Raw genomic sequence first — 16,792 nt, 5'->3', positions numbered from 1 at the left:
GGAGCCAAAAAGAACCTTGGTTGGAAGTTAACTATTAGAAATACCTAGGTAATATTTATGTCCACAGTGTGCCAAGTGATACACTCCTGATTTAGCCATAGGAACATTAAAAAGTCATTAGATTTGAAGAATGCAAAAACAGATGCCTATAGACTTAAATACCAGTACAGTCTCTTACACAGGATGGAGTTTATTTACAGTGTCATCATCTTGTGTCCTTTGAAGATCTGAGCGAATTTTTCTAACTAGAGGAGTACAGTAGCCTTTGGCAATCTCCAGTTTTTCAGCTTTAGTTATACCATATTCCTGAGCAGAAAATACACAACATTAGAAAAAGGGTATAATAATAAAGAACTCCAATAAAGGTACTACTAAATTTAAGAATTTTAGTGAGCAACAAGTATTTTTATTAAGCCTCTTTTGAACATTATACAATGTTCCTAGTTTACATTTCTGCAACTTCAAGTACACTATTCCCCAAAGTATTGAGTGTAATTAGAAGAATTTTTTTTTTGGTGGAAATGAAAAAGAAAGTAATTTCTAAAGAGAATAGGATGAATGGATGAATGTAATCTTTATGAACAGTATTCAACTCAATCAGGTTTTAAATGTAGAAACAACCCTAAAAGAAAGATGGATTAAGGGCACAAACACTAAAGCACAGAACAAATAGTCAATAAATGTACAGAAATATAAATTGAAACCATGAAATTTTTGTCTATTTGAATGTCAAAGATTAAAAAGGTTAACAAATTATTTAAAAGCCTTTGGCCAATACTGTAAAAGTTTTAACTAGTGGTTAGCCAAAAATGCCATGAAATTATCAAAGTTAATGAGCTCTATAACCATTATAAGTTAATTAAATGAGGAATTACAATCCAAAGTGTTAAGAAAACATAGTAATTATAAGAAATATAATAAAAATTACAGTTCAAAGGGGTACATGAGAAAATGACCTGATATAAGAAAAAAATCTGTGATGTGTGTGTAGATGGGAAGAGAGGGTATAAGAGGAAGAGGGCAGAAAGTGGGGTGGGGACGGAGGGAGGTAGGGACAGAGAGGGAAAGAAAGAAGAGTAGAGAAGAGGGAAGAAATAGGCACACTCTCTCCCTCCAAGTTCCTTCTGGGATACCTGTATTTAAAGGCTACTTCCTGTTACCAGGTACTTCCCAGATGGCAAAACTTTAGTATGCATAATAAATCTCAAAACTGCCTAATGAAGAAAAGGCTGATTGATTAGATGGAAGACGTATGAAAATGGAACCTCTTGGGTCATTTACCTTAAACACAAAAGCTTGGTTGGTTAAATAATCTCACCAACATAGATGACTGTGAAATTGGTATGAAAAAAAGAAATATGTATGCAATTGTGTATGTATGTGTAAACAAAAGGAAAATGTTGAAATTAAAATCATCAAAGGAAATTTTTCTGTTGTTATTAGCAAGGTGTAATGAAACAGGCACTCTCATACACTGCTGGTCTGTAACAAAACTGGTAAAAGAGTTCTGGAAATCTTCTTGATTGTATGTAGAAGACATATGCATAAGGAGAGTGAAAGAAAGTAAAAGAATCCACATTTCCAAATGTCAAAAATTGGTTAAATAGTTATTATTACATCACATCATTCAGCCATTAGGAAAAATGAAGTATATTTAGCTTTACTGATTTGGAAAAAATTTCTTGATGCCAAGAAAAAAAATCAGGTTATAAAATAGTATGCATTTCCTGGTTTCATTTTTGCAAAGAATACATTTGTTATATATACGAATTTATGAAAAAAATTTTATCCATGAATTTATGGGAAAAGGCCTTTTAGAATTTTCCAAAACAGTGAAATGTTTTTCTCTAGTTGGTAATGGCATACTGATTTTTTTTGGCTATATCTATATTTTCTAATTTTACAACAAAGATATATTACTTTCATAATAAAAAAACCTTTCCCTTCAAAACAGTGACTTATTTTGTAGAGCTGAAAAAGCAAGCTGCCACAACCAACTAGGACCAAATAATTAATTGTTAGATACCCAAGTTCTCTTATAATATTTCTGCCATAAAAAGAACTGATTAAAATAACAGATGAAGATATGTGAAAGCTTATTATGTGGTGATATTTAATGAGTATCATTGGACTTTATATTGCAAATGTTATTATAAAGAATCCTCTGCATTTCATAACACAATCACCAAAGAAATGATCTTCAAACTTCAATAAATGTGTGCCATCTCAATTAAGACTCTTAATAACAAATATAATCTTTAGATGTTCTTATCTTCCATCATACCATTGAGGCTCTTTTACTATTTACTTAATTTACTGAGGTAACATTGGTTTATAACATGTCTCATGCGAACATTGTATTTTGACTTCTGTATAAACTACGGTATGCTCAACACCAGAAGTTGTTTCTACCCATCACCATACAGTTTATCCCCTTTACTCAATTCACCCCCTTTCCCTTCTGGTAATTGTTCATTTATTTTAAAAAAATTTTAATATTTCACACTTGAGTGAAATCATATAGTATTAGTTTTTCTTTGAATGACTTATTTATCATAACACCCTCAAGGTCCATCCATGTTGCCACAAATGGCAAGACTGTATCTTTTTTTTTTTTTTTTTTTTTTTTTTTTTTTTCGGTACGCGGGCCTCTCACTGTTGTGGCCTCTCCCGTTGTGGAGCACAGGCTCCGGATGCACAGGCTCAGCGGCCATGGCTCACGGGCCTAGCCGCTCCACGGCATGTGGGACCCTCCCGGACCGGGGCACGAACCCGTGTCCCCTGCATCGGCAGGCGGACTCTCAACCACTGCACCACCAGGGAAGCCCAAGACTGTATCTTTTTTATGTATTCCATTGTATTATATATACTACTTCTTCATCCATCCATTCATCAATGGGCACTTCCCGTATCTTGGTTATTGTAAATAACGCCACAATGAACACAGGGTGCATGTATCTATTCGAATTAGAGTCTTAATATTCTTCAGATACATACCCAGAAGTGGAATACCTGAATCATAGGGTAGTTCTAGTCTTAATTTTTTGAGGAATCTCCATACTGTTTTCCATAGTGGCTGCACCAATTTACATTCCCACTGACAGTGTACCACACTTTTTTCTACATCCTGTCCGGTACTAGTTATTTCTTGCCTTTTTGATAACAGCCATTCTAACAGGCCTGAGGTGATCTCTCACTGTGGTTTCGATTTGCATTTCTCTAATAATTAGTGATGCTGAATATCTTTTCATGAGCTTCCTGGCAATCTGTATGTCTTCTTTGGAAAAATATTTAGCTCCTCTACCCATTGTTTAATCAGGCTGTTTTTTTGTTGTTGTTGAGTTGTATGAGTTCTTCATATATTTTGGATATTACCTCCAAATTGAATATGATTTGTAAATATCTTCTCCCATTTGGTAGGCTGTCTTTTCGTTTAGTTGATGATTTACTTTACTGTACAGAGCTTTTTAGTTTGATGTAGTCCTATTTGTTTATTTTTGCTTCTGTTTCCCTGCCCAAGGAAACATATCCAAAAAGATATTGCTAAGACCAACTTCAAGGAGCATACTATGTTTTCTTTTAGTTTTATGGTTTCAGGTCTTACACTCTAGTCTTTAATCCATTTTGAGTTTTGTGTATGGTGTGATATAGTGGTCTAGTTTCATTCTTTGGCATATGGCTGTCCAGTTTTCCCAATACTATATTGAAGAGACTATGCTTTTTCCATTGTATGTTCCTGGCTCCTTTATCATAAACTAATTGTCCATATATGTGTGGGTTTGTTTCCGGGCTCTCAATTCTGTTCCATTCATCTACATGTCTGCTTTTCTGTCAATATCATACTGTTTTGATTACTACAGCTTTGTAGTATAATTTGAAATCAGGGAGTGTGATAACTCCAGCTTTGTTCTTTTTTTCTTAGGACCTCTTTGGCTATTTGGGGTCTTTTGTTCCATATAAATTTTAGAATTTTTTGTTCTATTTCTGTGAAAAATGTCACTAGGAGTTTGACAGGAATTGCATTAAATCTATAGACTGCTTTAGGTAATACGGTCACATTAACAATGTTAATTCTTCCAATCCACGAGCATGGGGTATCTTTCCATTTCTTTGTGTCTTCAAATTCTTTCAACAATGTCTTACAGTTTTTAGGGCACAGGTCTCTTATTACCTTGCTTAAATTTATTCCTAGGTACTTTATTCTTTTTGTTGAGATTGCAAATGGGGTTTTCTTAATTTCGTTTTCTGTTAGTTTGTTGTTAGTGTATAGACACGCAGCAAATTTTTGTATGTTGATTTTATGCCCTGCAACTTTTCTGTATTCGTTTATTACTTCTAACAGTTTTTTTGAGGAGTCTTCAGGGTTTTCTAAACATAAAATCATATCATTGCCAATAGTCACAGTTTAACTTCTTCCTTTTCAATTTGGATCCCTTTTATTTCTTTTTCTTGCCTAATTATTCTGGCTAGGACTTCCAATACTATATTGAATAAGAATGGTGAGAATGGGCATCTTTGTGTTGCTCCTGATCTTAGAGGGATAGGTTACAGTTTTTTCACCATTTAAGGATTTAGGAATTCTTTCAGCTTCATGAACTTGTATATCCAGTTCCATACCCAGATTTGGGAAGTTCTCAGTTATTATTTCTTTAAATAAACTTTCTGTTCCCTTCTCCCTCTCTTCTCCTTCTGGGACAGCCAGCATCCTGATGTTGCCTTCCAAATAGAATCAGACAGTTCTCAAAGAATTCCCTCATTTTTTTAGATCTTAATTCTCTCTCCTCTCCTACCTGTAGCACTTCTATAATTTTATCTTCAAGCTCACTAATTCTCTCTTCCATATAGTCTGCTCTATTTCCAATACTTTCTAATGCATTCTCCATCTCATTTCTTGAATTCTTCAGATCCAAAATTTTTTTTTAAGTATCTTTTTTGGAGTATAATTGCTTTACAATGGTATGTTAGGTTCTGCTTTATAACAAAGTGAATCAGCTATACATATTTTTAAGAGTTTTTTTGGTCTCTTTGGTAAAGTATTTCTTCTATTCACTCATTTTATTCCTGAGCTCACTGGACTACCTTTCTGAGTTTTCTTGAAGCTCGTTGAGTTTCTTCATGATAGCTTTTTTATTTTTTATTTTTTTTTTAATGATAGCCATTTTGAATTCTGTACCAGTTAGTTTGCAATATTCCATGACTTTAAGTTTGGTTTCTGGGGAACTGACATTTTCTCTTTGTGATACTGTGTTACCGTGGTTCTTCATGGTGTTTTATGTTCCTCTGCTGGCACATTTGAAGTGTGAAGAGTTTTCTTCTTTAAGTAAAGTGTTTTTTTAAACTTGGTTCTCACAATTCAACAGATTAGTATTTAGAGGCCTTTTTTCTCTTTTCCAGTAGGTTGCACTATAGCACAAGCTTTTGGTTTTTCTTACACGAGCTGCCTTTGGTCATATTTGAGAAATAGACACTTCTGACACTCCACCACACCTGCTAAGAGTTGTTACCCAGTGTGCTCATTGTCGCTATTGTGCCTCCAGGGTCATTGGTGCCTTGTTGCTGCTGGTGGTGCTGGTGTCATTGCCTAGGGCACCAGAAGAGGAGGCGCCTCCACAGTGCTCAGGGTCTCAAAGGTTTTAGGCTCCGCCATGACAAGGGGACCAATAAGGTGGGGGAGGGAGCCAGGGTCACAGGTACCCCTGCCGTGTCCAGGATTGTAGCGTTCAAGGGCATTGCCACTACGGGCAGTTGCAGGGGGTAATGAGAGCTACGGAGACCTCCCTGGCTGGGGTTGCAGGCCCCACTGTCACTAATGCCCGGTTCCCTGTGGCCATGGGTGCCACTGAAGCTGAGAGGCTGGAATCGTGTGCGCCACTGCTCCTGGGTTCTCTGAGGCTGCAGGATCAGCCAACTGTGGCTAGGAGTCTGGGGTCACAGGTACCACCTATACTGTTCCCCTGGTTCCACCTCCTCTATATGTTCCAGTCCAGCCACTTTCAGGTATACAGATGTATGGAATTTTGTGGCATCCTGGTGTGTTGAGCAGAGGCACCTTTGTTGAGTTATGCATGTTTTACTGTTGTAGATTGAAGGGGAGAGACATAGGGAGCATGTCACACCACCATGATGCTGATGTCACATTCCACTGTGATTATTTTTAAGTACCATTTTTTTTTTTTTTGGCCACGCCGTGCAGCTTGCAAGATCTTAGTTCCCCGACCAGTGATTGAACCCAGGCCCTTGGCAGTGAAAGCACAGAGTCCAAACCACTGGACCGCCAGGGGATTCCCAATTTTTAAGTATCATTTGTAAATCAGGGCTATTTTCTGAGCACTGAGGCTAAAAAGTTGATTTCATCACAGCAAAAATACCAACCATAATTAAAACTATTAATTCTCAAAGTAACTAAAAAATCATGTTGATCATACTTAAGCTTACATATGATTAGAATTACATAATTCACACAGCATAGCTATAAGAATTAATGCAATGTAAGAATGAAAATTGATTTTTTGGAGACATAGCAGAACACATATACATTTTTCCTGCAAAGATAGCAATACTCTCTTAATCTAGTCAAAATATTACATTATTTGACTAAGTCATCAAGTCTCTAAGCTTGAAATATTCTTTGTCAAGTAAACGTGCAAATTTCTCATTTTTTCCATTACAAATTAGCTTTATTACAATTACTATAAATATGTTTACAATTTTAGTTATCTGTTCAGTGACTGAAAATACCTAAATCTTGTCCATGGAGACTAAAGTAACAAAGCAGAATATTTACTTAACTGAATTCAACAGTTCTTTAAAAAGGAAGCCCCAAGTTTCTGCCACAATAAGGAAAGTCAAACCAAAAAGTTAGGGAGGTAAACCCCAAGTTGTCCTCTCCTCAGTTTATAATCTTGGAACTCGAGGAAAGCATAATAAAAAGACCTTTGTTTTTAAAGTTATAAAATTACCAAAATTTAATTATGAATTGAACAAAACTAAGACTGATTCCTGGAAGCTTGGGCATAATATTGTCCAAAGAGCCCTAAGACTTCAAAGATAATTTATCCAAGATAAATAATTGGAGATGTCTTCAAATAAGTTCTCAGACTGTTGAGAAAATCTAACCTAATTGCATCATAAGACAATTACTATAAGTGAGACTGAGAATAGCTGAGTATGACAGATAAGTTGAGTGATACAAATGATGTCTCAAATCTTTCCTAACCATCTCTAATCTTTAGTGTTTCTTCTAATTATAATGCTTTAAGAAAATTCATTATAAAAATTTAAGTTACAAGGAGATGGTGGAAACTTTCTTCAGCTATGTAAGTAATGTACCTAAAGTACAGACACTATGTAAGTAGGAAAAATTATCATCTAAAACTCATTAACACTTAAGTTTTCTTTTGAGCCCAACTCTTAGAAACAAACTTTTCATTCCCAATTCTAGAATGTTTAGTATACATAACTGAGAAAGAAGAGGCTTGATATTAAATAAGCCATGTAACAAAACAGACATGATTATGCTAATAATCATTAGTGTATTTATTTAGCCACTGAGTAGGTGAAACATTCAGATATACTGAAAACATACCTTGAAAAATGCATATAGCTACAATAAATATTTTAAAGGGTCACATATTTACAGCCTATCTGTTAAAAGTATACTTTGAAATAATCTTCATTGTAAGAATAAGTACAACTAAGATGCACTGAGCCTGGAATAATGTCAAAGCAATCCAAAATGATGAAAAAAAAATCAGTCTTATGTATGCTTCCAATGCAAACTAATTACATGCCTACCAGAATTAAGAGTAACCATTCTTTCTCAGATTTATTAGTAAGTAAAATTTGAATGAATTCTCTATCTTGAATTTCATAACAAAGATGGATGTTGATTTAGTAACTTTACCAAATGAGTTATAATGAAATCAGTGTTAGTTCTATAATATCTATACCATGTAGCTAAAATCGAGTTCTGCCGAATTTAGTGTGCTCATTTTGATGTTAGTCTTAAAATATCTTATCTGTTATAAAAATACAACTTTTTATTGTGTAAAATAAAACCTCTTTTGCAAATAAAACTACTATTTAGCAAATGAAAGATGTTGTCAGAGACGAAGTCCTTGTTTTCTAAGTCTATGTTTCTTATAGTGAGGCCCAAAGACATATTCTTGCAGTATGAGATATTTTTATCCTCTTTTAAGGAGAATTTATTTGCAAATCACTGATTTATACAATATACTTAAACCTGTCTACATCACATACACTGACCAAACAAATAAATAGTTATTCTTTCATGCTGAAAGAATAAGCTAAACTTTAACATGTACACAAATACTTATAGGTAAGTTGTGCAGCCTGAATTCCCAGTTTTTCAAAGTCTCCAGTTTTTCCTGGATATTCTGTGAATATTAGGAAAAGGACACTGAAGTATATATATATATATTTTGCTGCGTTAGGTCTTCATTGCAGTGCATGCATTTCTCATTATGGTGGCTTCCCTTGTTGCAGAGCACAGGCTCTAGGCGTGTGGGCTTCAGTAGTTGCAGAACGCAGGCTCAGTAGTTGTGGCTTGTGGGCCCCAGAGCATGCGGGCTTCAGTAGTTGCAGCACATGGGCTCTAGAGCACAGGCTCAGTATTTGTGGCACATGAGCTTAGTTGTTCCTCAGCATGTAGGATCTTCCCGGACCAGGGATCAAACTCATGCCCCCTGCATTGGCAGGTGGATTCTTAACCACTGTGCCACTAGGGAAGTCCTGAAGTATAGTTTTAATTGTAGTAGATTTACAGTATTGTGCTGGTTTCAATTGTATAGCAAAGTGATTCAGTTATATATTGGGTTGGCCAAAAGGTTCGTTCGGGTTTTTCTGTGACATAAAAACCCGAACGAACATTTTGGCCAATCCACTATTTTTTCAGATAATTTTCCATTATAGGTTATTACAAGATATTGAATATAGTTCCCTGTGCTATACAGTAAATCCTTGTTGCTTATCTATTTTATGTATAGCGGTGTGTATCCCATACTCTTTATCATTCCCCCTCTCCCTTTCCCCTTTGGTAACCGTAAGTTTGTTTTCTATGTCTATGAGTCTGTTTCCACTTTTTAATATAGATTCATTTGTATTATTTTTTAGATTCCACATACAAGTGATATCATATGATATTTGTCTTCCTCTGACTTAATTCACTTAGTATGGTGCTCTCTAGGTCCATCCATGTTGCTGCAAATGGCAATATTTTGTTTTTATGGCTGAGTAATATTCCATGGTGTGTGTGTATGTATATGTGGTGTGTGTATGTATATATATGTATATGTGTGTAGAGATATATATACATACACACACCACATCTTCTTAAACCAATCATCCATTGATGGGCACTTCAGTTGTTTCCATGTCTTGGCTATTGTAAACGGTGTTGCTATGAACACTGGGATGCATGTATCTTTCTGAATTAAGAGTTTTTATCTTTTCTGGATATATGGGAGTGGGATTGCTGGATCATAAAATAGCTTTATTTTCAGTTATTAAGGAACCACCCCACTGTTTTCTATATATGAGTATCTTTAAGTGAGGCTACTTTTATATACAATCTTTACACTTTTCATGTACAGTGACCCTTGAACAACTAGAGGTTAGGAGCACCAACACTGCACACCATTGAAAACTCGAGAATAACTTATTTGTGGTTCTGCATCCCCGGCAGATTCAACTGTGGATATGTGGATCATGCAGTACTGTAGTATTTACTATTGTAAAAAATCTGCGTATAAGTGGACCCACTACAGTTCAAACCCACATTGGTCAAAAATCAACTGTATTTCATTTTTCCTGCTTTTTAACTTTGGTTCACAGTTGGAATGTGTGATTTACTCCAATCTCCCTTTTATAATGTCCAAATGATCTTTTAGTAATTGAGTTGAAAGAAGTTCTCCAAAGGGCATCTGCAACTGTTTTCTTCTAACACATCTCTTATTTCAACTTGTCACCTGTCTCTTTATTATCATCTGATTCTCTGTTTAATTACATTTCAGTTATCTGAATTTTGGTTACACCTCTATTTTTACTCTCCTATAATGAAAAGGCCCTCCCTTCCACCTCTACCACACCCCACAAATAACTACTTACATCCCGGCCTCTAAATACTACTTTCAAAATACTTCCACATAAAGTAAAAAAACTTCCAATATTTATATAGGGACACAACTACCTTTTTCTCCCACTTTGCACACATTCCCATAGCACAGAGTTGGTAGGTGCACAATAAATGCCCAATAAATACTTAAGTGATTTATCCCATCCTATTTTCAGTTGTCTTGTTTGTTGTTAGCATATTATTATTAAGAGTATCAATTCTTAAATTTTAAAAAGTCACTACAGACTATTAAAAAAATCAAACAGGGCCTCCCTGGTGGCGCAGTGGTTGAGGGTCCGCCTGCCGATGCAGGGGATACGGGTTCGTGCCCCGGTCTGGGAGGATCCCATATGCCGCGGAGCGGCTGGGCCCGTGAGCCATGGCCGCTGGGCCTGCGCATCCGGAGCCTGTGCTCCGCAACGGGAGAGGCCACAGCAGTGAGAGGCCCGCGTACAGCAAAAAAAAAAAAAAAAAAAAAAAAAAATCAAACAATGATTTAATATAACAAAAATTTTTAAATATAAATTCATAATTAGTTACTTTCCTTTTTAAAATTATAGGTTTACTGGGACACAAAAACCAACTATCTTTTATCCACCGATAGACATTTTAAAAGTATCTATATAACAGTACAAGAAAATTGATATGTAGGAATTACTTACCTGAGGAATAACAATATCAGCTAATGCCTTTGAAAGCCTATATAATTCCATTGTGTTTTCTAATTTCAAGGAGCCATTATGCTGGACATCATATTTTATACAGTCATATATGTCAGGGATTTTACTAATATCATATCTTCCATTCTTTGTTTTAAAGTCTTTCTCCAACTTGGACCATCTACGTAGCATGAGCTCTAAGGTCTCACTATGATAAAGCTGAATATCTAAAACAACATAACAGTTTTAGTATATTAAACTTAAAAATCAGATAAAGAATATATATTAAAAATTGGTAGTTAGAAACTTCTTAAATATCAAAGGTAAAATTGTTAACAAGCTAGGAAATGTTCTCATAGGCATATACTATTAGCAACCATATATTTTGTAGACTTGAATAAAGGTATAAATACATGGGTTAGGAACTGGTTTTATAGAAGACCTTCCATATGTTACATACGTTAGTTGCCCAGGTTATTAACCAAGCTAGTCTCAGAGCCAGAGCACTGATCACATTCCTGTTGCTTGCTCCTTCTTATTATGCTGCCTATTTGCTGCTGAACTGCACAGTAATGCTACATAATTAACCAAATAAAAATGTTTTGTTATCCCTTTCATGCTACCACAGATAAAAGCAATTATAACTTCACTATTATTCTTTTGCTGGATATATACTAACTCAAATTATACCTAGACATACCTATCTAATGCTAGATATAGCATTAAAGGCTTGAATATTTTATGATTGGTGCATCTTATTTAAAAATGTTTATAGCAACTGGATAGTGCTTTTTATTTGTTTTCTAATCTAAGGAAAACAAAATATTTACCTGATGATTTGGGATCTTCCATTCGATGTCTGATTTGGGAAGTCAAACTTTGTATCAAGAAATACACTTTGTCACAGGTCTTCACAGGATTTTTAATTAAATGCATTGATTTGATAAGAGAAATGCTTCCAGATGGAGTAAGCTACAAATGAATAGAGTATATATTTTTACATCTGGTTATGCTCAATTGGCCAAGAGAACAATATACACAATTTTCCAGTAGCTGGAGAATAACTTCAAACTACAAATTAAGATGACCCCCAAAGTACAGAAATAAGATAAAGGAGGAAATAAAACCCTCAAAATTTCATGTTAAAAAAATCCTAAACCTTAGCTAATATTAGATTATCCATAGGGAAAATCTACTAGAAGTACTCTAACTTACAAGGAGATTTTATTCTAACATTTTGCAGACATTTTGCTGATTCACTTGGTATTTGCAAATATGGTTTAACCATTTGACATATATTGACATGTAATAACCTCGAGACTATTATTTTCATCACTTTTTCCAGATGAGGTACTTAACAGAGGTTAAAGCACCTTCCCTAAAATCAAACCACTAGTATGCAAAGAGTGCGATTAAAAAAGCAGGTAATCTGGCTAAAGAGCTGTGCTCTTAACCACCATGTAAATGCCTTTGTGATGAGATTTTTTGCAAGTCAACAAAAGCCATTAATGACAAATAGTTTCAATTTTCACTGCTGAAACTTTGCTTGGCAAGTAATTTAACCCCATCAAATAAGTTTGTATAAATATAAAAAATGTAAAGTGGAATTCCACTTCCTGTTATGGCAAACTAGGTAGTTTAGGCCAATCTAACCACTGAAGATTAGTAAAAATCCTGGGAAAAGAACTTCTATACTTCTGCTTTAAGGTATCTGAGAGATAAGATATTAAGAATTATGGAAACCAAACTCATAGGTCAGAGATCCAGAGAGTGATACTGGCTTTTAAGGCTATTTTTGCATTGGAGACATCTGTTGATTCTGAATAGACAGCAGAGAAGAAGAATAGAGCTTTAATATCCTTTTAGGTTAAGGGGACAAAACTGAAGTCCAGGATTTTCAAAGGTGAAACTCTGGTAAACTCTGCATTTAGGGTTCAAAAAAGGGATAAACTGGAGTCTGCATTTTTAACAAGACCCCAGATGATTCTTAGTCAAGTAAGTTTGAAAAACACTTTAGTTCTACAGTCCTTGCTTTGTCCAGGAAGAGGATAAAAGCATGATGTAAACATTCAATTTGCAGATGTCATAGAAGCCTATTGTTACCTCTTGGGTAGTGACAAAACAAATAGTAAAATCAAATATAATTTTCAAACTACCAGGGAAATAAATAAATAAAAAGTACCAATTCTAATGAAGCAAGAAAGGAGAGAAAAATAAAAATAGGCAGTATAAATATAAAGCACTTAAAAGGATAATAGATTCATATACAAATTTCAGTAATTTATAATATAAATGAAATAATTGTCCTAAACAAAGATTTTCATGACAAATTAAAAAAAATCTATATGCAGATTTTAAGAGATACATCTAAAAGTATAGTTTCAGAAAGACTGAAAGTTAAAAGATAAAAAAGATACTGTACAAACACCAAGTAAAAGAAAAAACAACTGTTGTAGCTATATTAATCTCAGACAAAGTAAATTTTGAGGCAAAAATACTGATTGAAATATACCAATTCTTAATTTGTATGCATTTAATAGCATGACATCAAAACATGTAAAGCAAGGCTTAAGAGATTACAAAGACAAGAAAAATCCACAATTATAGTGGGAAATTTTAACACACAACAGTAAAGAAAGAAAAAACAGACCAAAAAAAAATCAGCAAGAATTTTTGTTTTTACCAAAATGATATAAAGTTAGAAATAACAAAAATAGGGCTTCCCTGGTGGCGCAGTGGTTGAGAGTCCCCCTGCCGATGCAGGGGACACGGGTTTGTGCCCCGGTCTGGGAAGATCTCACATGCCGTGGAGTGGCTGGGCCCGTGAGCCATGGCCGCTGGCTCCGCAACGGGAGAGGCCACAACAGTGAGAGGCCCGCGTATCTCTCTCTCTCACACACACACACACACACACACACACACACACACACACACACACACACACACACACACACACACACACACACACACACACACACACACACTATATATATATATATATATGTAACTTAAAAATGCATAGGTTTGGAAATTTTAAAAGTACACTTCTAAATAACGTATGATCAAAGAAATCACTAAGGAAATTAGAAAACGTCCCAGATAGCATAAACCTCAATTTATGAATACAGTCAAAACAGTGCATAAAGGGAAATTTATGTTCTAGAGTGTGTATTTTACAAAAGATTGAACATTCATGAGTTAACAAGCATCTATCTAGTGACATTAGTTTTTAAGAATTAGAAAAAGAGCAAAATAAAACTACAGAAGTAGAAGGAATAAAATATTAAACAATAAAAATTAATAAAATAGAAAACAAGTGCATAATTTAGTGAACCAACAAATCTGAAAGACAGTTCTTTTAAAGGACTAATAAAGCTGATCAACTATGGCAAAACTGATCAAGGAAAAAAAGGGGGAGAAGTCTGTACAATGTTACAAAACAAAAAGGAATATCTCTACTGATCTTGCAGACATTACAAACAACTTAAGAGGACTGTATACACAAATTTCTAGAAGAATGTAACTTAATACAGACACAAGACATAATAAATGGAAACTACTAAATTACTCCGGAAACCACAATTACAAGCTTTCCCATAAAGAAAATGCCCATGGGATTTACCAATAAATTTTACCAAACATTTACTGAAACATATATACATGAATTATTCCCCCCAAACAGGACTCTCTAATTTTATGAGAACAGCATAATCTTGATATTGAAAGCAGACAAAGACAACAAGAATAAAAAAGTAAATGTCAGTATGACTCATGAACACAGATGTAAAACTCCTAACCAAAAATATTAGTAAACCCAAACCAGTGATATATATACTTTTTAAATGAGCTTATTCTAGGAACCAAGGTAGCCTCTCCCTCAAATCATATGATGTTTAACAGATAAGAAAATATAAAATTTTAAAACTTGTCATGATAAAACCTCTTAAGAAAACAGGAGTAGAATGGATTTTCCTTATTTTGAAAAAGAGTAGCTTTAAAAAAATCTAGAGACCATACTTAATGGACAATGTTAAAAAGATTTCCCTTTGAGAATATGAACAAAAACAGAAAAGCCACTTCTATTTACTATCACTTTGATGGTACTAGCTACTAAAGTAAAGCAAGAAAAAGAATTAAAAACATAAAAACTGGAAAGGAAGACAAAAACCTGGGGATATGCTTTGAAAAGATTTTTTTTAATCTACAGATAAATTACTAAGTTAATGAATAAGTTCAATAAAGTTGACACATATAAAGTCAATATTAAAAAAACTATTTGTACATAGCAGCAACAGACAGTAACCTTTTTAGAAGGAGCGTTTACAAGTACACAAAATTTTTTTTTAAAGATGTAAGTTTTCACAAACTATAGATCTAATGCAATCTAAATCAATATTCCAACAGGATTTTGGGCCAGGTTATTTTAAAATTTATATGGAAATACAAGAAAAGCCAAGAAGAACTTGAAGAAGGACCCATGTAGGATTTGGGAGATCTTATTCAATGGCCCAAGAGTCAACAAAAGAATACGTTCTAGAAACAGAGAACACACATATGATAAAGCTGGCACTACAGAGTAGTGGGGAAAGGATGGTCTTTTCAGTATGTGGTGTTGAGACACCTGGATGTACATATGGTTGGGGGGAAAACATCAATTTTGACATCCTTATCTAATAGCACACACAAAAGTCAATTTTAGCTAGATTGTAGATAAATGTGCAGGAAAAACAGTAAAGTTTATAGAAGATTGCATATGGAAATACCTTATGACCCCACATTAGAAAAAGGTATTATAAATAATCCATTAAAATGCACTGAACATAAAGGAAAAAATTGACCTTGAAATACATGGAAAAAAAAGAAATACATGGAAAATAAGAATTTCTGCTTATCAAAGGAAATCATTAAGGCTCAGAGTAGATGGTAGTATTTAGAACACATAACAAAGAGCTCATATCCAAAATATACAAAGAAATTCTACTATTCAATAAGAAAAACACAGGCAACTAGTAGAAAAAAAGGAAAAGACTTGAAGAGCAGGCCTTATGAAAGAAGATACCTAAATGGTCAACGAATATTAAAACCACAGTGAGGTACTACTATACATCCACCTTCAGAAGAGGCAAAATTGAATGGTCTGAAAATACCAAGAATAGAGACTATGTAGAGCAATAACAATTTCCATGGACTTCTGGTGGGAGTATAAATTGCTTCAATGACTTTGGAAAACAGTTTGACATCTACTAATATCGAAATATTAGCACACCGTGGGGCACAACACTTCCACTCCTAGAATACGCCAAAGAGAAACATATGCTCATATACACTAGGAGGCATATATTGATATTCACGGCAGTATTAGCATAACAACCCCAAACTATAACAATATTAGAAAGCATATATAAATTGCCATATACTCATAAAATAGAATATGGATCAACAAACTAGGCCAAACATGACCTGTGATAGCCTGTGAGCTAATAAATGGTTTTTACATTTTTAAAAGGTGGTTTAAAAAAGAAAAGAATATGCAACAAGCAACTATATGGGATCTACAAAGCCTGAAATATTTACTATCTGGTCTTTTACAGAAAAAGTTTGCCAACCTCTGAAAACAATACTACACAGAAATGAAAATTAATTCTGAAAATTCTCAAAACTATGGATGAATTTCACAAACATAATATTGAGAAAAAGAGCCAGACATAAAAGAAAACATTCTATTACATGAAGCTTAAAAAATACCCCAAACTGAGACTAAGGGAGCTACAGATACATACTTAGCCAAATAAGCATTCTGGGTATAAGACTATAAAAAGTTAGGATAGTGATTATTTCTAGCAGATAGGGAAGGGGCTGCAACTGGGAAGGGACACACAAAGGCTAGAGTTGTTCCAACATTCTGTATCTCTATAGTGATTATACAACTCTTTGCTTTATAATATGATAAGCTCTAAGTTTACATTTTATGCACTTTTCTATGTGTATGTGCATGTAATAT

The 16,792-nt window shown here is 34.4% G+C and overlaps 1 protein-coding gene across 3 annotated transcripts in view; it reads right to left on the bottom strand.

The window, feature by feature from the left end:
• Positions 1-16,792, bottom strand: part of PPIP5K2 (diphosphoinositol pentakisphosphate kinase 2) — an 81,520-nt gene that overhangs the window by 27,825 nt on the left and 36,903 nt on the right. For all 3 annotated transcript variants that reach the window (XM_060093217.1, XM_060093218.1, XM_060093219.1), the window contains 3 exons: positions 11,622-11,763; positions 10,795-11,018; positions 179-306 (listed from right to left, as the gene is read on the bottom strand). In XM_060093217.1, the coding sequence (XP_059949200.1) occupies positions 179-306; positions 10,795-11,018; positions 11,622-11,763 (494 nt within the window). The remainder of the gene's footprint in view (positions 1-178; positions 307-10,794; positions 11,019-11,621; positions 11,764-16,792) is intronic.

Source organism: Mesoplodon densirostris, chromosome 3 (assembly GCF_025265405.1).
Source record: "Mesoplodon densirostris isolate mMesDen1 chromosome 3, mMesDen1 primary haplotype, whole genome shotgun sequence".
NCBI lineage: Eukaryota > Metazoa > Chordata > Mammalia > Artiodactyla > Ziphiidae > Mesoplodon > Mesoplodon densirostris.
The sequence above is the reverse complement of the archived record's forward strand: the minus strand, read 5'-3'. Positions and strand labels throughout refer to the sequence as shown.